This window comes from Barbus barbus, assembly GCF_936440315.1.
Source record: "Barbus barbus genome assembly, chromosome: 26".
Classification (NCBI taxonomy): domain Eukaryota; kingdom Metazoa; phylum Chordata; class Actinopteri; order Cypriniformes; family Cyprinidae; genus Barbus; species Barbus barbus.
Window position 1 is genome coordinate 13,956,350 of NC_136754.1, and position 22,475 is coordinate 13,978,824.

The window sequence follows — 22,475 nt, forward strand, 5'->3', positions numbered from 1 at the left end:
CAATTTTTGAGAATATGTGTTAAAAAAATCATAATATTGACAGGATTAATAATAAAGACATGGAAGAATATTTCTTATATATATATATATATATATATATATTCTATATGTGACCCTGGACCACAAAACCGGTCTTAAGTCGCTGGGGTATATTTGTAGCAATTGCCAACAATATATTGTATGGGTCAAAATAATAAATTTTTCTTTTATGCCAAAAATCACAAGGACATTAAGTAAAGATCATGTTCCATGAAGATATTTTGTAAATTTCCTACCATAAATGTCAAAACTTAATTTCTGATTAGTAATATGCATTGCGAAGGACTTCATTTGGCCAACTTTAAAGGTGATTTTCTCAACATTCGTATTTTTTTTGCACCCAGATTTCAGATTTTCAAATAGTTGTATCTTAGCCAAATATTGTCTTATCCTAACAAATCATACATCAACGAAAAGCTTATTTATTCAGCTTTGAGCCATGTATACATTTTAATTTTTGTATAAGATCTTAAAAAAATTGACCCCTATGACTGGTTTTGTGTCCCAGGGTCACATATTGTCAGTAGAAAACATGCCCTTAATGTCCCTGAAAATCAATTACAAGTGACAACCTGAACAAATTAAATGGGTGGCATCTGTCTTCCATTGTCAGTTTGGGATTGATAGGTTTTTTTGTATATATATATATTTTTTTTTTATTTTTTTTTATTTAGGTTTTTAATTCATTTATTTTTATGATCATTTATTTAATAAAAACAGTAATATTGTTAAATGTTATTGCCATTTAAAATAATTTTATTTTAATATGTCTTAAAATGTAATTTATTTCTGTGATAGTAAACTGAATTTTCAGCAGCCATTCCGCCAGTCTTCAGTGTCACATGATCCTTTAGAAATCATTCTAATATACTGATTTGGTGCTCAAGAAACATTTCCTATTATTATCAATGTTGAAAACGGTTGTGCTGCTTAAATATTTTAGTGGAAACTGTGATGCATTTTTTTTTTTTATTTGATAGCATGTGTTTGAATATAAATCTTTTGTAACATTACAGATGGCTTTACTCTTATTTTTGATTTAATCAAAAATTGATTTAATTCAATTTAATGCAACCTTGCTGAATGTAAGTAATGTCTCCTCCTCTGCAAAAAAAAAACCTTACCGACCCCAAACGTTTGAATGTTGATGTTAATGCTAATGAGAAATGTTTTCTTGTCATTTGAAGTGTTGACAATACAAATTGTACATTATGGTTGTATTAAACAATATGAACTTGGTTTATGAATGATTCTCTTTGTCCTGATTCATGATTTTGTGCTCATTCACCCGCTGCAGGAGGAAATGATAAGAGAAGTCCTGCTGTAAATAGACAGCCCCGGATACATGCATTAAATTAACTGTACAGTCACATTCACATATATGAGACTCACATCTTTGAGCGTCCTGATTAAACTCTGCTCTGCTCTTTGAAGGACTAATGAGGTTAAATTACTATTCACTTTTTATGCCACTGAGGAAATGGAAGGAATAGGATTAAGTTTTGTTCATTTTGACATGTTCATGAAAACACATCTTTACTTTTCAGGTTTAAACAAATGAACAGCTGATGACTAATTCCTGTTTTGTGCCCCAACACAGCATTTCACCAAGCAGGACAAGGATAATACAGTTTATGTTCACAAACCGTATCTCTATGTGTATTTTATCAGTCAATTACACGGCAACCATACATCAAAATATGCATAACCTTTGTGCACAGAATGAGATAGAATTCATGAAAAGGCTGCAGCTGTGACTGAATGAAATGGATTAATCAACTATACACAAGATCTTGTGGTGTTCCACAGGAATCCCCTTTTATCTTCACTTGACAAGTCACTACAAGCATGTTCCTTCCAGAAAGCTTACAAGACACAACTCACAGTTTTCCATTAGTCGTTTGGAGTTAAAAATCAAGTGATCTATGGAGTGATTTCAGTGTGAACTGATAGAAAAGCTCTATTCTGGTTTCATCTGTGTGTAAACCTGTTATCTGTTAGACAGTTCAAATGTACAGTGCCTAAAAAAAGATCATCAGAGAGTACAAACAGTCACCTGGATCCAGTACAAAGTGAGGAATCTTCTCATTTTGACAATCCTCTCTCCTGAGTTTGGTGCCGCTCGCTGTAGCTGGCCTCCTCTTTTGGAGGTGCATTATTGATGGCTCTGTCTCACTCTGTGTTGCTGTTGCTTAGAAAGGGATACAGAGGCACTTAGGAAATTGAACTAGATGCAAACTTCATTGCACCAAACCTTTTAGTGATGTCATTAATTAAACTGCATTGTGAATATGGAGTGTGTTTGGCAGGAGACTGTGACAGCCATCGGCTGCTGGACTGACTGCTTCAACTGAAGCACTTAGACAAACACGCAGAGTGATGTCATCCACTGCTGAGAGTTTTGGGAAAAGTAGTTTTTAGTCAGCTATGAATTTACTTTTGATCTGAAGCCAAAAATTTTCCTATATTTAAATGTAAACCAATTTTAATTAAAACAAAGATAAATAGATTGATATATCTAAGATTAGAAAGATTAATAGTTTAAGAGTCATTTAAAGCAGAAATTGTCTATATTGTGAACATTAATATAATCGGACGGACAGACAGACAGATAGACAGTAATCTAATGATCTTTTGAAGAACGAAGTTATCGGAAGGGGTTTTATTGAGTTCTCTTTGAAGAAACTGTGTTTGTCATAAAAAGCTTTGCAGTACCACTGGCGCTCCAGGTTTCATGCGGGAAAGGTAATTTGGCTGTGGCCTCGGCTGTCTCTAAAGGTGTTGCTTAGTTTACGGTCACATTGCAGGTACCTGAAGAAGGTGTGCTGCCCTCCGCCCTCACGTTGACTTGCTTCTCTACATCGTCAGTCTGACAACAGAACTGACACCCTCATAAAAGCCCCAAGCTTGTGAATTGGCACTGGGAGAGTTCCATTCTGCACCTCCTTCAATCCCTCCTCTATCTCTCCCCTCCCCTTTCTCTCTGACCTTTCTTCAGGCTCTGAATGCCTCATTTGATCTGACCGATGTTTGTTTATGGTCTGCGCAAATACAAATTGAGTTTTCCCCCCTCCTTTTCACCAAACATGTGAAAGAGCAGGAAAAGGATGTGCTCTGTTTGGTTTGCATGGTGCCCCATTCATTTGTAAATGGCTGTGGATTGGAGAGGCTTGTCCAGGAGCTGTGACAGTTCAGTGAAAGGACTTATCCACAAAGAAGAGATCCAACTAATAAGCAACTTCAGAAGGACTAATTGCATGAGGAATGCATTCGGCCAGATGAGGTGTGAGGAGGTACGTGTGTGCGCATCATCCATCAAGCTGCCCTGTGGAAAAAAAGAGAGGGAAAAAAATCTATTCTTCGTGAGCAGCTGCAGGCTTTCAACATTAGAATTTTCAAATGTACACATCTGAAATGTTTATGTAAAAAACTAGATCATTTACCTTGACTAGTGCAAGTGATTTTTAGTGGAATAATGCTAAATGAAGTCCACCAACACCAAATCTTCATCTCGAAAAACCGAAGCGCAATGAGACTCGCAATCAACTCAGCACTGAGCCTCCACCCAAAAAACTGTCTAGCCGTCTGTTCTATGACCAATTTTTGGTAGGTTTGTCAAGAGCTTTCCGAACAAGTAGGAAAAGCGCAGGATGGCAGGATCACAATGGGCCTGATAAAAGTGTGGAGTGGAGATGCAGCTGTTCAAATAACAAGCATGTTGCATCTAGGCTACGATGAGTCATATAAGCCCCTTATGGGATATCAACAGGTTCTGCCGCCCAGGATTTGCCTGCTGCAGTTGAATAGATGAAAAAAGGGCAAATACCTTAAACAGTTTCCTAAAGCCTCTGTGAAAAGCCTACTTGAGAGAGGAGAGGGTGGTCGGCTGTGTTTTAAGTGTGATGGGAAAGATCCACAAGCCTTCACCGTCGGTCCACATGCATGTGAATTAACTTGTCAAAGGATAAACAGAGAGATATAATTGGTGACAGACAAGCCACCAAGGAAGGAATTCTAGGTTAAATGAGCATAGTCATTTTTAACAGTTTTTGACAGGGCTAAATCTAACCAAATAAATGTTCAATAACAGAAAGGTTTTTTTTTTTTACAGATAATATTTCCAAGATGGAACCAAAACGTAGATGTCAATACAAACTGAAGACCTTAAATGGGGTCACATGCCAAGACACAAACGTATTTAAAACAAACACTACACTGAAAAAAAAAACTAGGAAACTATTTTGACTCAGAAATTGCGGTTAATTTCACAAATAATTACCTAGAAATAGCAAGTAACACATTAACCGTGAAATTTTGAAATCAAAAGCCTGAAAGAGTATTTTCTTGTAAAACATACAAAACTCATACAAAACTTATTTTTTATTATTTTGTTATAGTGTATTTGTATACTTGGAACACTTGGAAAATGTACAACACATATGATCAACTTATTTAGCCTCTGACTAACCAAAGTATGACAAAATGCATACGCTGTCAATTTTTTTGAAGTTGCAAATAAAGATTATTGGTGTATTTATTTATTATTTTTACAAGGAATAATATTTTAATCTTTCTACATCAAGAATTTGCCATTATTTTTAAAATAATTTGTTTTGTGAAATTAACTATAATTTCTGAGTGAAAACAGTTTCTACACTAATTTCTTTTTGTGTAATTAGACTTTAAACAAGGCTTTTTCTGCATAAAGAAAGAAAGAAAGAAAGAAAGAAAGAAAGAAAGAAAGAAAGAAAGAAAGAAAGAAAGAGAAAGAAAGAACAGTAACTTCTCTAATATTACAAATGCTAAAAAGGCAAGAACAATGGAAAAAGCTTATCCATCACAGCCAGTTCAAATCCCAGTGACTCTAATAAACATCCTTGGCTGGTAAAACAATTCAATCAACATCAACTGAAACATTTGTAGCTCATTAGAAGAGAAGGCATCCATGGTGACTGATTGAACTTTTGACTGAATAGGAGTGTTAGACGAGTTTGTTTGAATCCGGCTGGGTGACCCTCTGTTTGCTGTGCAGCTTTACATTCCCACAATCCTTCCCATGCGCCATCCTCCACTTTGATACAGCGGCATAGCAACCGTGAAGACTGGCATTTTAGTGACAAGAGAGGCCAACACCAGATGCAACAATCTGCTACCGACTATTCTCTTGCTCCCTCTTTCTCCCTTATACCAGGGTCATTTCAAAACGGTGTTGCAACCTTTTTCACATTTGAGTCAGCAAGCACTCAGGCAAATCCTAACCACAATAATCCGTCTCTGAAACTGCTGTTAATAGTTGCACAAGCTTAATTTCATTAAAGATCTATTGATTTTTGCGCCGTGCATGAAATACTGTGGCCATAAATGTTTTATTCCCTATTAATAGTTGTTTCAAAATCTATTAAAACTCATTCCTGAGAGGTTAACTTGTCGTAAAAGCCAGATCAATGCTTTCTTGTCTTGCGTGAGGCCAAGGAACCATTAAAACAGGACTGACTGTTACTTTGACATAAATCATCTATACTACTGCTTGTGACCTGGTTTCTTCTGCTTCATTGATGACAAATAGTTATTGGCATGACTAAGAAAAAAAAAAAAAAAACAGTCAAATATTTATTAATCTGACATGCTCAATGCTAGCATTCCCAGTGGTGGGAATCCGAATGTATTCAAAACTCAAAAGGCATTTAGCCATCCTAATGGCTGTGGCAGTGTGACACCTATGACTAACAGCAGTGTGGCTAGATATTCCAAAAATGCAAAGTAATAAAAATGACCTTGTTAACACGGGCAAAAGTTTCTTTTAAAAAGCGGCACAAGCTTAAATATACATGCTCCCCTCTCTGCTCTGAAAACAGCCTGGGGAGACTGATTCATAAAGAAGTTAACCTGGCGATGACAGATAGCAGATCTAAGAGAGAGACACCTAATCCTCACATTCTTTTTTCTGTCTGTTCATATTACCATTGCCAGACTGTAATAAATAAAAATCATGTCAAAGATACACTATGTAAATTGAAATCTAGAAGTATACATGCCGTTATTGTATCATTTATAAATTAAGAGGTTTACACTGAGGGCATTAAATTATTTGAACAAAAATATTGTGAAACATTACTATTTAAAATAATTGTTTTCTATTATATAATTTAAAATGCTATTTATTTCTGTGATGGTGAAGCTGAATTTTAGCAGTGTCACATGATCCTTCAGAAATCCTTCTGATAAAATATGAAATATGCTGATTTATTGCTAAATTGTGCTCAATATCAATATTTTTGTGGAACATATGATTATGACTAAAATATGATTATCTGATGACTAGAAAGCTCAAAAGAACAGCATTTATTTGAAGTAGAATTTTTTTGTAACATTATCAAAGTCTTTACTGTCACTTGTGTTCAATCTGGCGCATCCTTGCTGAACAAAAGTATTAATTTAATTCATAAATGCATTAAAAAATCCAAACTTTTGAATGGTGGCATATCTTGGCTTACACAGGTTCTTTATTGGCATCAATGGTTCTGTGAAGAACCTTGAACGTCCATGGAACCTTTCAAATACCGAAAAGGTTCTTTATAGTCGAAAAAATTTGATTTTTTTATAATGTTCTTCAAAATTGTTCTTTTAGGAACTGTTCACTGAAAGGTTCTTTTGGGAAAACCAAAAATGGTTCTTCTATAGCATCACTGCAAAAACACCATTTTGGAACCTTGATTTTTAAGAGATTACAATGCTTTTGAAGGTAATGCCACACTTGTTATAAAGCTCCTTGATAGGCTGTTATTTTTTATTACTTCTCCTGTTTCGAATTGGTTTCCATCCACAAGGTGACCCCAAAAAGCCTGACACCTGTGATAGGGTGCAGATGAACGATGAGCGAGTGTTATGAGACACTTCAAATGAGTGATGGATCAAGTCAAGTGACTGAGGGACTGGAGCAGGGTATTGTGGGTAATTATCAGGATCCATAAAAAGTTAAATATTACATCTGTCTGGGCGATATTAATCAGGTTCACTATGACTGTTTCTTTTACTTAAGAACAGAATGGAGTACAATAAAATCAATACTGATGTATCATTCTCTTGTGAAATAGCATAATAAGTAGTGACAGTAATAGTATAACACAGAAAAATGCTAAAAACAAACTGGTCCAAATTCCAAGAGATGAAAAGATATCGTTAAGATCTTAGCATCTATTGTACTATTCATAAGCAATATAATGGACAGCGAGGCCAAGCCCTGAGCCAAAGTTAAGCCTCAATTTCTGTTCCATATGATATGGCATATGACACTAATGGAGAGAAAATGACATAACTGCATTCACAGCTTGTTTCATGATGACAGGACCAAGAGTGAAATACACCGCAAGTGAATAAAACACGCGCGATTCAAATCAGATGGATGCCGGCAACCGTACGGAGGTAAGCAGACCAGGTTGAAAGAGTTCAAATGAACAGACGTGATGCGACTTCTGTGAATTAAATACAAATCATAAATTTTAATAGTAGACTTTGGTTTTACTTCATTTACTAAGTGCTGCATTACCTCATGCTCTCGTCCTCACAATGGATTTTCGATAAATCTCGGCACGCTCTAAATGCTGGGGGGCTCCACATATCACAAAAATTTGACAGCACTTATTAGCCTTTGAGAAGTTATTGATCAGACAGTTTTGATTAATATTTTATGGCCTTCTGTAGCACTGGTGCCCAGAGACAGTGGTAAGGACTGGGCAAAGTTGCCAGTCATTTGGCACCGATTGTCCACAGCCTTTGAGACCGAGACTACAGCATACAGCCCAACTCAACATGACAACATCTTTATCGATGAGTACTTGTGACGTCACAAATAACACATAATATGCTTCCAGTTACTTATCAACAGAGAATTAGAAATGATTTTGACCACTGACTGCTTAAAAGAATCAACACAGGCTTGAACAACAATGCTGATGTTGTCAAAGGAGGAGTATGAAATGAAAACAGTTGTAATATGTGACCCTGGACCACAAAACCAGTCTCAAGTCGCTGGGGTATATTTGTAGCAATAGCCAAAAAGACATTGTATGGATCAAAATTATTGATTTTTCTTTAATGCCAAAAATCATTAGGATATTAAGTAAAGATCATGTTCCATGAAGATATTTTGTAAATTTCCTACCGTAAATATATCAAAACTTCTGATTAGTAATATGCATTGCTAAGAACTTCATTTGGACAACTTTAAAGGCGATTTTCTCAATATTTAGATTTTTTTGCACCCTTAGATTCCAGATATTCAAATAGTTGTATCTCGGCCACATCAATGGAAAGCTTATTTATTCAGCTTTCAGGTGAAGTATTTCCAAAAATTGACCCTTTTGACTGGTTTTGTGGTCCAGGGTCATATTTAAATATAACTACCGTTTAAGAGTTTGGGGTCAGTAAGTCTGCCAGACATTTATAATATATATAAAAAAATCTATTTCAAATGCTGTTCTTTTGCATTTTCTATTCAAAGAATTCTGAAAAAAAGTAGTACGACAGTTTCCACAAAACAGCCGTTATCAACATTGAGCACCAAATCAGAATATTAGAATGAGTTCTGAAGGATCATGTGACACTGAAGACTGGCGTAATGATGCTGAAAATCACAGAAATAAATTACAATTTTAAATATATTAAAATAGAAATGAGTTATTTCAAATTGTAATAACGTTTCACGATATTACCGTTTTTACTGTATTTTTGGTCAAATTAATGCCATTAATGTACATGACGTTCTTCAGAATCCATTCATCTGTGGAGGTGAGAGGTCATCCAGTTTAGAGCATTTTGTCTTGCACTCTGGTCCATGGAAATGTGGCTAGGCAAAAAGATTATGAAACAGAAACAAATCTTATTAGTGACCAGTAAGCAAGAATTAGGACTAATTCACATTTCCCTTAAAATCCTCTTTTGTTAGTCGTTCAGTTCATGGGCTTCGCACCGCTCCTTTTCACAAGTTATTTTAATGACTTCAAATTCCCACCGATGTCAGAGCATGTATTTTAATGTCGAGTCTCACTGAGCTGTTTCCACATGGTCAAAAGCCCAAAGATCAAAATTACATACCGCATACAATATTTTCATTAACAAGATCAAAAAGTTACATCAAGATCATAAAGTCTAGCTGAAAATGTCATATTGAAGTTTAAAGCAGCCCTAATTAGCCTCAAAACACAATGATTTTAAAGCTCAGCCAAGCCATCGTGAGCATGTTGCAATTATAACTGCGTCTGTGAATGAGGCCTTCTTGTCTAATCACGTTTTAAGTAGCTTTGTGCAAAATGTGATCCCAACTAAGCATTTCCCTTAAACAATTCTCCATTGTAACATGTTTTAATGTCATGCATAGCCCCTTTTCTAACAGGCTGAGACAAATCATACAAATATTACAAAACATTAATGAGGTTCTATCCAACTCATGTTGACTTTAAACATTGTGCAGCGATAAATCACGTTGCTCAGACTGCTTTATCCTTGGCATCCATTTAAAATCATGTATTTAAACAACGAGGAGGCAACATGATCGTGATTCAGACTAATTCAGAAATCATTTTGGGGGCAGGCTCGTTTATGTAGCTTAGAAAACATAAGCTCTTAACTGCATTCTTTATCGTTTACTACATTCATGTTTTGTAGCCCTGAGGTCACGACTCAAAGCCACAGCTAATGATGACCTGAGATTACCTCTTAAGCATTGAAGACAACCTTTCTGTAACACATTATAAACTGCAGTCTAAACATTAGACACCCTTCAGGAACTACATTGTTTGCTCCCAAATGATTTTTCCATATTATTAACATAGACTGCATCCACTGCTGCAGCACATTACCTAGCCCACAATACAATATATCAAAGAAATGTTTCACACTGTGAAGATGTTTTTCGGTAGCATTTTGGCATCACACATCGCTGACATGTCTTTAAACATGCACACTCAGTTTTTCATGTTTCCATTCTGAACCCATAAAATAATTATATTTACTTTGCAAATTTTGCATTGCTGTTATTTTTGTTGGCTTGACATTGCAAAACACCAATCTCACCACCGCATGAATTATTCCAGTTTTTTAACAAGGAAAAGTGATCGCAGACTCACTATGCAAATATAACTAGCTTACATAACCTTGTAAGTCTCACAACTGTCTTGATTGTGCAACACAACATAATATCAACCGCTATAGGATAAGATATCTTAGGTATTTTACTGTAAATATCACAAAGCTGATTGTTTCTAACATATATACATATACATACATATATACACACACACAGATATAGGGAGTTTTGATCTATTAAAAAAGTTTATTTTTATTTTTTTGATCCCAGAAGTTTCAAGAAACAAATTGTACTCAATAAGAACAATAATAAAGAGGAGAAAAATCTGATATGATTGCAGTATACAGGTTTATTATTGTTATTATTATTATTTAAACTTGGAACCAATTTAAAAATATAATAGTTTATCAACTGAAATACCTCTAACTCATCCTGCAGCCCCTCACCCCTGTAAAGTTTGCTGAGGCCCTCTAGTGGGCCCCGGTCCCCAGGTTGAGAACTAGTGTTACAAGTGGTGATTACTGCACTAATTAAGTTACTCTTACACTACATTAAATGCACATTTCATTTCCAACAATAAAATAATCCTAAATAATCTGCAGTTCAGTAATAAACACGAGTAGTGAATTCAGTCATGATGGCGAAAAAACGTGCCTCTTGACTTCTTAACTCTCCCTCTTGTTTTCTTAGTTTGATTGTAATTTTTAAGGTTACAATTCTGGCATCTGACCCAGATAGACAAAGGCAAGACTCAACATGGCTCCAGTTGTGGTGGATGACTCTATGTGTGATCTCCATGTTCAATAAGAAAAGGAAAGCATAGGTTTTATTAACATTAACCTATAATAATGTGATCTCCATGTTTAAAAAGGAAAGGAAAGCATGTGTTGTATTATCATTAACCCATGAGTAATGATAATACAGTCATACTGTAACATACATTTAAAGATATCTGCGATTTATTTACATTCAGTACAATATAAGTATGTGGTGAATATCTTAAATGTAAACTTGTGATATACAGTACAAGCATGAGGTGATGTTCAATCAAACCGAATGGTGCTTTGGTAGCAAACCTGTACTAAATTCACTATTGGGGTAAAAAGTAAAAGCATCACACCGCAACAGCTTAACGCACTGGTTTAACCTCACACGGGTGAATTTCTAGCATTCCTCTTTCCAGTTGTAATCTTCTTTCATTGTTGCTTGTAATTAGACTGAAAACACCGTATTAATCTGGAGAGGTCAGGAGATCTGTGGCTCATTTGCTATGCCAAAAGTAAAAACGTACACAGAAGAAAAAAAGTTTTTCAACCCGAAACGTACATCCATCCTCCTAATGCTAGCAAACAGGATTTACCGATACAAATTTACAGTTCTATTCACTCTTTGCATGCAAAAATATAGCATTTTAAAATACAGTATGTTCAAATAGAAAACCATTATAATGCAGCCTTGGTGAGCACAAGAGACTGATTTATAAGATGTATATGGTAAATACCAGAAAATATCATGAATTGATCAACTTTTGCATTTATTTGCCTACTGTCACAGCTTGGAGCAGCTATCCTGAGAGAGGCAGGACTGAGGGCTGGCAGGATTGAGCATTCACACTCATTATCTTGGGCCTTATCGATCCTGTCTGTCTTTGCCACCTCACAGGATCCTTCCCCTCACCTTGTGGAATTACCCATCACTTTGTGCCGGTTGCCATAGTGACAGACCATTGATCCACTCCACACCCGAGGTACTGATTGATAAAAATTGCAGCTAATGGAAAGTCTACTCTTCTATAAAAGAAACCGGCCCCCGTATTTTCTTTCCCAAAACTTCTCTCCTATCTGCTCTATGAAAGAAGACAAAAAAATCACTTCAAATGAGCATCATTGCCAAACTGAATCGAATGAACAACAGAGCAAAGGTTGATTCAATGAAACTTTTCGATTCTAGCAAGCTCGCCTCTGTGTGTCCATTTCTTATAGTACAGGAATGCCTGAAAGCAGGTGCTGTACAGTATGTGAAGCACACTGTGGTCAAGTTTATTTATTAAAAGGTTCTGATAATTATTGCAGGAAGGGAGCAACAGCATATGCAGAGGAACAAAACCTCTGTTCATTGTTGAGCAAGAATCGAAGAAATCCACGGCAGAGAGGCCTACTGTTTCTTGAGGTTTTCATTCAGTTCACATTCTAAGTATAGATTGCCCGATGTCTCACCAACTAATTAGGGAATATTGGACACATTTGTCTAAGAGGCCACTATGGGCTGCCAAGCAGTGTTCTCAATTACTGAGACATATGAATATGGTAACTGCTTTCCTGTGCAAACCTCAACTCCAGGAAACTCAGGCCTGAGGGGTGGGAGAGGAAATTCTCAGATAGCACCTCAATCCTATTAGTATTTGATTGTATTCTTCATTTAATAAACCATGAAGGTGTAGAAACAGTAGGAGGTGTGGAATAGGATTTTTTTTTACTCTTGAAGTAGGAACATTTAATTATGCAAAAAAAAGATGATCTCATAGTTTGAGCTAGTTTTGTGCCAATCATACAAACGCATCCTCAAACTCATAGTTCTTTTGAAATTACACAAACAAAGTGAGTTAACGAAAGCTAATAAAGAAAAAGCAAATCTAATTTAGGCCAAGAAAATGGCAGGATAATGCAGCAGTTCCAGGGCAACTCTGTCCATCCATACTTTATGTCACTGAGTCACCAGAGTGATGCCGGTAGAAAGATGAGTGAATTAAAGGGCTTTATTGGCATCAGAGCATTCATTAGTAGTGAGACCCGCTTTGGCAAGGGAGAACAGTGAGTCTGCGTGCCAGGTGAACAAATTAATTGATATTGTATGTATGCTGATTCACCAACAGAACTTCAGTTTCAGTGCCTCCGTTTTACAAACATACTGCCATTCTCATTAGGAACTCATTAGTTAATCTCAGACAGCTACAGTTATACTCATAGCTATAGCATACAAATCCCTTACTAGTATCCCTATAAGTCAGTAATTCAGATTTGTACAAATCTTGCCAATATTTTCATAATAAATAAATATCAGCAACATATTTGTATGTGTCTGAAATACATTTATATTCATAATAAAATTACTATATATTTTGTTTTTTTTACAGCTCCAAGCCATTTTAACGAAATCTTAAAGATTTATGCACACTATTGCTGAATGTTTGAACAATTTTCAACCTATTATGATGCTTCCAATACAAAAACTTTATTAATTTTCAATATTATTTTTAAATTAAATAATTTCAAAAGTTAATTTAGGCACCAGAACATAAATATATTTACATTTTACATCACTTTTAAAATGACTAATTTTAGTTTGTAGTGTTTTTATTGTACTGTATGAAATTTGGACATTAATTTTTAGGTGTGCTGAAGATTACATTTAAATATCTTATTAAATAACAGTATCAATCTTTTTAAAAACTGACTTTAAGTAAGTGTTAGAGGACAGCAAAGGTAATCTAAATGCAAAGACACATGAAATGAGCATGGACAATTAAATATCCAATACAATGAATAACTCTTACACTAATAAGTGATATGGTACCGATAATGTGCATCTTTACTATTGTTAACTGTCCTGAAATTCTTTTGCAATGGCCCTTCTTAAGGTTAAACCCTGATCTGATACTCAGATAATGAACTGTTTATTTGAATGTAGTAGGAACTGAATGTTTTTAGCTTATGGAATACAAAAAGAAAGTTACAGATCTCATGCATAGGTCTAAGTCCTACAACCTTACAAAATGAGCATAAAAATCTCAGGTTATTACTATGGAAACTGCATTGCACTGCACATTCAAGGGGTCCCTGTAACCATTGTCAGAAACCCCTACAAGTCTCACCACCAGATTTTGGAAGGCCATAACATTTACAAGGGTCCGTCAAAACTTAAAAAGGAGGCCTCCCATTAGTAAAGCCAGGTATTTCCTGTGGATGCGAATGGCCTTTTGGCTTTTGACTAGAATAAACCATACCTATCTGAAACAGCTTAACTGGTCCAGTGACCCATCTGTCCACAGGTATTTTAAAGGACTAAAAAGAATGGTTCAAGTATGCCTTTCAGACCTGACCAGATGGATGCTCGGCACTGAGCATTCACATAAACCATCAAACAACTACAAGTGATGCACAGATAATGTTTTCCTTTGAATTCCTCTATTTTCAAAGGTTAGAGGGGTTGAAAACTATTTCAACAGTTATTACACTAATTCTTGCTCTTGTATAATCTGAGTATATTGTGACAAAGGAAAAGTTAAACAATTAATACGGTTGTAGATAAAGTTGACAACAGACTCTGATATATAACATACATTGTCCTCCTATTTTGTTATTAATTAAAATATAATTTATTCAATACCGTGTGTGTGTGTGTGTGTGTATGTATATATGTATATGTATACATATATATTTTTTTTTTGGGAGAAATTGTAATTAATTGAATCCAATATGTGTTTAAAATTCTGACACAAGGGGGGACTAGCACTGCTGTTAAGATGTGCTGTTTCAAAATATTGTCTGATTTATTGGACTAGCCTACTGGTCTTTACATATTGTAACTCAAGTTTGTCAGTCCTAACTTTGAAGAGCATAACCCTTGTGTATGTTCATTAAAGCATGTCTCACTCAGAGCTGTCAGCCAAATGATGTAAGGACGTCCTTTTCCACCATCATCCCATCTAAATCAAAAGCACGAATGGTTTCATCTAACAAATTGAGCTTTTGTTGAGTTAAGGTCACCTCATCCTTTTAAGAGTGATTGCAGGACTATAGATTTTGCGAGAAGAGGACAATGAAGCGTATGTGTGTACGGTTATGTAGCACTGGATATTAAACAAATGGACTTTCTTTTATCTCATTTTAAGTTGAACATCTATAAAAAAAATCCAAGTTTACTAAAGTTTTATTTGAGATACTACTTATGATTTCTATTTGAAGAGATTAAATGGCCATTTCATTTATCATGGGACACTTGAAATTCACCTGTTGCAGAACTGATCTCATAGTCTGATATACAGATCCTTAAACATACACCTCTTATAAACTGTGCGTATATATTCAGATCACCTAAATGGATTTGTTTCAGCAAGTGAAGACAAAATGTTGTATAAATATGTGCCTAAAAGCTTCATAAATATACAGTCTAGCCAATTAATTCTAAAAAGAGTGGGACAGATTTAGTGTTTTCAAGTGTAAGAGTCATCTGGGTCAAATCATAGAGTGGCGAGAGGGTGAGTTTTTGCTCACTCACATGCCAATTTTCAGAAGCCCTTGAAAGTCCAAATCAGGTAGGTGTTTTAAATTCAGAGATGCACCACTCATTCATTTTGCCTACCAACAAACCCCCTTCACAAAACAAAATGTAGGGTCAAAAGATATCAGATCAAATCTGATAGTCAAATAAGAGGCTGAGATATTTAAGGCAGCACAAACAACAACAATCAACAAACTTAACAAGCAGGAAAGTTTTCAGCAATTGAACATGCTTTACAATCATTTTGATGCCAACTTTTGCCTTATAGCAATATTTTCTATTAGCAATTCTATTAACGTTTTTTTCATTTTTATTAGTGCATAAAAACAAATAGCAAATAGGAGGAGTCGGTTAGATCTAAACTCTAACTTTAAAACAGAAATGTATGACTGGACTTTGGATGCCCTGATTAATCCCTACCAAAGACAAATAGAAAAAGGATGGGTATAAAGGATACATAGGACAAAAGATTGGGTCCTTTGCTGCTGTTAGCAGCTTCATGAGGTCTACACCAGTCTTGAAGAGAAGTTTCTAACAAAAAAGGAAAAGTCACTGGGAAGGAATGGATAGACAGCACAAGGATACAAGGAGTTATTTCATTTTTCATTTAAAAAAATCTAAGGATTTTATTTTAATAACAAAAGGATGTCTAATTTGTCATATTAACCTCAAGAAATATATAACCTGTTAAAGGGTGCACTAAAACCAATAAAAGGGCTGAATTGAATAATGCAATTCTGAAATACCACATATTTTTGTTTCTTTAAAATATAATTTTCATAACCACTCCGCTTATATTAAACGTACTTATTGGATATTTTCATTCACACGAAACCCTGTAAACTCGCGTTGACCATGGCAACGTGAGAATACGTTTGTGTCATATCTGCAGAATTGAAGGAGGTATAGAGACCGTCTTTGCTTGGATGGCATCATAGTTGGACGGCACTCCGTGAGTCAATAGACTCCCTCCCCCTGCCATAGATTTGCTCTGTAATTCATATGGGTAGACTGCCTCTGCTCATAAGCGTCTGACCCTACCTCCCGTCAAACTAAGTCGCTCTTTCGTCTCCCACTTAGCTGTGACAGCCAGCCTCCAATGTGCTCAGTCAGTGGCTATCGAGAGCGGTCGTTATTGCACCTGCTTCGGTAGTGGTCGTTGGGTAGCATCCATCCGGTACGCGCGAGAAGACCCTGTGAGAGACTGAACTTTAAAGATCCGAAGAGATCATTTAACGTCATGGACGTAAGGCTGCATCTGAAGCAAATTGCTTTTCTGTGTTTTATCAGCCTGCTTCTGACGCCTTGTGGATTAGCCTGTGGTCCCGGTAGAAGTTATGGAAAACGAAGACACCCAAAGAAATTAACCCCGTTGGCTTACAAGCAATTCATTCCCAACGTTGCCGAGAAAACGCTCGGGGCCAGCGGCAAATACGAAGGCAAAATCACAAGGAATTCAGAGAGATTTAAAGAGCTGATTCCGAATTATAATCCCGATATCATCTTTAAAGACGAGGAAAACACAAACGCTGACAGACTGATGACCAAGGTATGGACGTATGCGTGCGTAATTGCCCAGACTTACACTCTTTTAAATAATGGATGCCCATGTTTGCTGTAAAAGGTTTTTGAGTTTCCTATGATTTTTGGGAGATTAATTATATATATATATATTATTGGTACTTTAGATCTGTGTATTGGTTTTTGGGTTCTTTAACGCGCCAGTACAGAACATTTTTTTTTAATAAATAGAAAATAAAGTTATTGGTGTAACTCAAATGAAATCTCATATTGCATTAGGCTGTAAAAACTTGTGACTGGACTTTGTTTCTAGGTACTTTGGAGACACTGACAGCGCGCGGTAAAACTAAAACTATAACTGTTGGAAATCCAGCACTGCAGTGCATGAGCTATTGTGATATCCTTAATGTGAACATGTGCATACTTTACATGGAACGTGTGATCTATATTTTCGTATTTTCACTGTTCAGTATTCATAATATTCCGTTTCATTTCAATCAAAATGACCATTGAGCGCAAATTCGGATTTTTTTGCTTTGCCATTAGTGCAAAATTGGCACCGTTGGATAATTTAGTGTTAGTGCTTGAAAGCATGTGCTGAGCATAAGTTTTTTTCTTTTCTCCAAACAGACCTTTGACAGTTAATAACAATTAAATACACGAAGCACCCCGCCTCCACACATCGTAAGCATTGCGTAATATGCATTTTTTTCCAGTGCGCCCCATCAATTAATGCGTGTCCTTAGGATCACATCTGCGATTCTTTATGTGAATAGATCTCATGACCTGCTTTTATTGTGTACTTAATGGCAAATGTGGGTCACAAGTGATCTTTGCCACTGATTTTGCGCGTCTAGTACTGGATATTACCGGCTCCCGTGGTGAGCGCGCTTATTCCAATCAGCTGCTCGACTGCTTTCTCTGGTGACAATGCTTTAAGATAATTATTTGTAGTCAATTACAGTGCACGTTTCCCTGACAATGTCCAGCAAAAAATTAAGCAACTTGCCATTGTATAGTAAAATAATAGCACATGTTCACAGTGCCATAGAGGATAGGCTACTGACATTTAATTAAAGCAACATCAGCGAATCATTGGTGGCAACGTCTCTGTAATTGATTGCTGCCGCACAGGCTGAGAGAAAGAACTTGAATTTTCAGCTCTATTTACTCCTCTCGGTTATCGATCGATCGGTCGGTCTGGAATCTGCGCTCTTGAGCTGTGGCAACAAACGATTTCCCCAGCGCACACATATTTTACGCACAAACTCAGACCGACAATGTGCTTAGTGATGTATAACTCCGTATTGTTATACTGCGTTAAGGATCAATCTGATTCTAAAATGATGACATCTAAGATGACAGTTCAGGGGTAGGCCTGTATTCAGCATTATGCAAGCAAATGTGAAAAAAACACAGAAACAATATAAACGTCCCTTTAACAGCCGTTTGCTGATATGAATGCAGATACTCCAACTTTTGTTGCAGAAATTAGGCTACTTGGAGAGGAGGGACGACAGACCTTTTTGCGCATGCTTTTTTAATATCTAAACATTCAGTAAATCTTCCACACTTAAAAAGGAAGGTCTGTGTTGTAAATACTGACAACCTGTCTCTTTCACTCATCCAGCGGTGTAAGGATAAGTTAAATTCGTTGGCGATATCCGTCATGAACCAGTGGCCAGGTGTGAAACTGCGCGTCACTGAAGGCTGGGATGAGGATGGTCACCATTTCGAAGAATCTTTGCACTACGAGGGACGGGCGGTGGACATAACTACCTCAGACAGGGATAAAAGCAAGTATGGGATGCTATCTAGACTTGCAGTGGAGGCAGGATTCGACTGGGTCTATTACGAATCCAAAGCCCATATACACTGCTCTGTCAAAGCAGGTGAGCGCAATGTCATCATTATAACTGATATGCATTCACCATACAGCTTATGCGATAATTTAGATGCATAGCTTAGATATTTGTTTCTGTGTATGTGTTAATGTGTATTCTTTGAAAATCATATCCAAAAAAATCAGCAAATAGCTTACATTGTGAAAAGACTGGCCTACTGATGGTTTTCAAATTGCCAAATTGGAGAACCTCTTGGCACCCTTTGTCACCTCACACAACCCATCAAGAAAATTTATATTTCAGGTGCCTCAAAACCTTTTGTTTTGACAGTCTCTAGAGTTATTTGGGATCTTATGTCAAGACTCCAAATGGTGCATCATGCATCTTTTCATTTTTGAACAGTAGGCCTATGCTATCAAGGGAATCATTTATGGAAATGGAAAACAACTAGTGTTAACACACTAAAAGCAGAACCAAAAGCAGATGAAACAGTAAGTGAAATCTAATGACAAACCATTGCAAGAAGTGTTAAATGCGACATATTAATATGTGCGCAGAAGGCCAATTTGCACGTTGGGATCTCTGCACCTGTGCAAACAGTTATACAAAACTAAAGGGATCAGGGAAAAGTCTGTAGGCTCAATTTAAATGACAATGTCTGATCAGTTTGTGTTAATTCAGGAGCCAGAGTGGCCAGACAAGCGTTTCAACACTTGCTGCTTTACAGTCTCTACACGTGTTTGGATCATTTCCATGTCAGCACTATCATGTCAAAACCTGTCAATCCATCGATTTTTGCAGAGTGCTTTATAAATAACAGCCTAAGTTGTCTATCTTCGCTTCTATCTCAGAAAATTCAGTCGCTGCTAAATCAGGGGGATGCTTTCCTGGATCTGGCACGGTGACACTCGCAGACGGGAGGAGGAAACGCATCAAAGATCTTAAAGTGGGCGACCGGGTTTTAGCAGCGGACGAGGAGGGAAATGTCTTATTAAGCGACTTCATTATGTTCATGGACCACGATCCGACAACGAGAAGGCAATTCATCGTCATCGAGACGTCAGAGCCTTTTACAAAGCTCACCCTCACAGCCGCGCACCTCGTCTTCGTTGGAAACGCCTCGGCTAGTTCTGGGACAACAGCGACCTTTGCCAGCAACGTGAAGCCTGGAGATACGGTTTTAGTGTCGGAAGGTACAGGCAAGAGCCTCAAGAGCGTTACAGTGAAGAGTATTTACACTGAAGAGCACGAGGGCTCTTACGCGCCAGTCACCGCGCACGGAACCATCATGGTGGATCGGGTGTTGGCTTCGTGTTACGCGGTTATCGAGAGCCACAAATGGGCGCACTGGGCTTTTGCACCGGTCAGGTTAAGTCACAAGCTGATGACGTGGCTTTTCCCGGCTCTTGATTCAAACGTCACTTTTCAGGAGGACGGCATCCACTGGTACTCAAATATGCTGTTTCACATCGGCTCTTGGCTGCTGGACAGAGACTCTTTCCATCCACTCGGGATTTCACACTTAAGTTGAGACTGCAGCTACAGTATCACTATGTGGGCATCAGACTCAAACGTATCTTTATTTTCTGTAAGAAAAGCCTTAAAGTGTTCATTGAATAATTTATTTGTATTGGATCATCTGTCTCTGGAAACATACTACACACCGATTCAAGCATGATGTGGCCGTTTTTGCGCATTTTTGTGAGATTATACGAGATAAGAGAAAGCAGTGAATTTACAGGGCTGTACAGTGTGCAACCGACTGATCTATTTTATTGGATAAGCATAGGATGGCGCTCAAAAATTATATTTTTATACACAGATTTGTATATTAGATTTTTGACGGATCTAAAAGTATTTCCAGAATCATATTTCGTTATTTGAAATAGTGCAAAGTTCAATTTATTTAAACAGTTGCGATGTATCAACGAACTGTTCATTATGTCAAATATGTCAAGTGTCATTGTTTTGACCACTGTTTCAACGTTTGTGTATTCACTACACTAACACTTTTTGTTTAAATGTACATTTCTTGACAACAGTACTCAAAATAAATTCATGGTACGCATTGTGCAAATTATTCGATGACCTTAAAGGAAATTTAAAGGAAGCATCTTGTTATTCAGGTGGAAAACGCAGCCTACTTGTTTTTGAAAATGGTAAATAGGTAGCCGATCCTACGAGACTTTTTTTTTTTTTCGCTGCGGTCTACTTCTTTCACTTGGACTAATTTATAGACTAATCTAACTTTACTGAATCGCTTGTATAGGCTACACTGCTTACTAAAACAACAACAAAAACATTTTTAAGACCCTCCCCCAAGCTCTCCATAAATTGCTCTGGCGTAAAAGATGCCAAAAGTATTTTAAAGTTTTAAAAATAGAAAAGACAATTCAGAACTTGGATTAGAAATAGCAAAGAACTAGATAACAAAATATCTAATTGAATACTACAAGTCCATAGATGCTGTGTACTTCAAAACAGACATGAGACATAGCTTATTTGTTTGCATGAACATTGGGCTTTTATGCTTGATGATGCTATGATGCTTTTAATATGTCTATTATGCTTATGGAGCAAGAGTATCTCACACAGCTGATGTCGTGCGACATCTACTGGCTTTTTACGGCTCTGTCACACTGTGTGATCCAGGTTTGCTTATGTTAGGATTTATTGTTTCTAAAATCCTATAGAAACAGAAAAAGGCTATCCTTCGTTTTAAAATGCTCAGAATTTAAATGTTTTTTTTAAATCATCCTGTCAACATGAAGTATATATAGTTAGATCTTTACATTGACTTAATCACTATATTAAAAGCTGCTTGCTTCTCAAATAGCAGATCAGTAGCTAAAATAAAAACAGAACCCTGTACAAGTACATTCAAGTTCATTAAAATGTTCTTTCCTATGTAACCTTTGACATGATTGTTAGTGCATTCCCGTGGCAGTTGGCCTAACAGATGTTAAGGGAGTACCAAATATAAAAATCAATAATTTTGTAGTCTCTCGGTAGTCATATCAAGCTCAACATGAGTAAAACATATTCCTGAAAGACCTGAGCAGTCTTGGAAGAAATATGTTTAATGTAGAAAATAGCTACAAAAAGGTCTTACTGCATTCGGAAAAAAAATGCTGGGTTAAATACAACCCAGCGCTTGGTAAAATAGGGATGAACCCAGCAATTGGGTTACTGCTCAGAAGGTTGGGTTAAAAATTTAACCCAACTGTTGGTTGAAAACAACTCAGCATGTGTTCTGTCCAATCTTTACATAGCACTGGGTTGTATTTAACCCAGCATTTTTTTTAGAGTGTGAAGAAAAAGTTTTAACTGCAAGTATCGGTAAAGATGTAGATGATTCAAAGGCCATTCAACTCATTCTACAAGAGCTTATGCAGAGATGTAGAAAGGCCCATTCACGTAAAGCTCTAAAATAATTGAAAGCAATGAAGCTCAACTTTGGCACAAGTTCAAGCAGTGACTAGCTCAATACCACTGCCCACCTGAGTCAGTTAATCCATCAGACTTCAATCAGACACCAGGCACAAAACCTGTGATGAATGATGCAGACAGGCTGGGAGATACACTGGTATGCTGATCTTTTCCCCCTCAACATTTTACTCAAACACAACATTGGTGGTGGTGGGGAGGGGGACTCAAATTGCTTAATGAGAAAAGTAAGTAACATTTAGAGAGTGTTGCGACAAGGA

General features: G+C 36.7%; 1 protein-coding gene across 1 annotated transcript; it reads left to right on the plus strand.

Moving 5' to 3' along the window:
• Positions 1 to 16,643: 16,643 nt before the first annotated feature.
• LOC306845561 (tiggy-winkle hedgehog protein) lies at positions 16,644 to 20,299 on the plus strand (the record flags this gene model as incomplete). The annotated part of the gene is made up of 3 exons (XM_079378431.1): positions 16,644 to 16,952; positions 18,555 to 18,816; positions 19,620 to 20,299. 3 exons carry the CDS (start codon positions 16,644 to 16,646, stop codon positions 20,297 to 20,299), a joined length of 1,251 nt encoding a protein of 416 aa, XP_079234557.1.
• Positions 20,300 to 22,475: the final 2,176 nt, after the last annotated feature.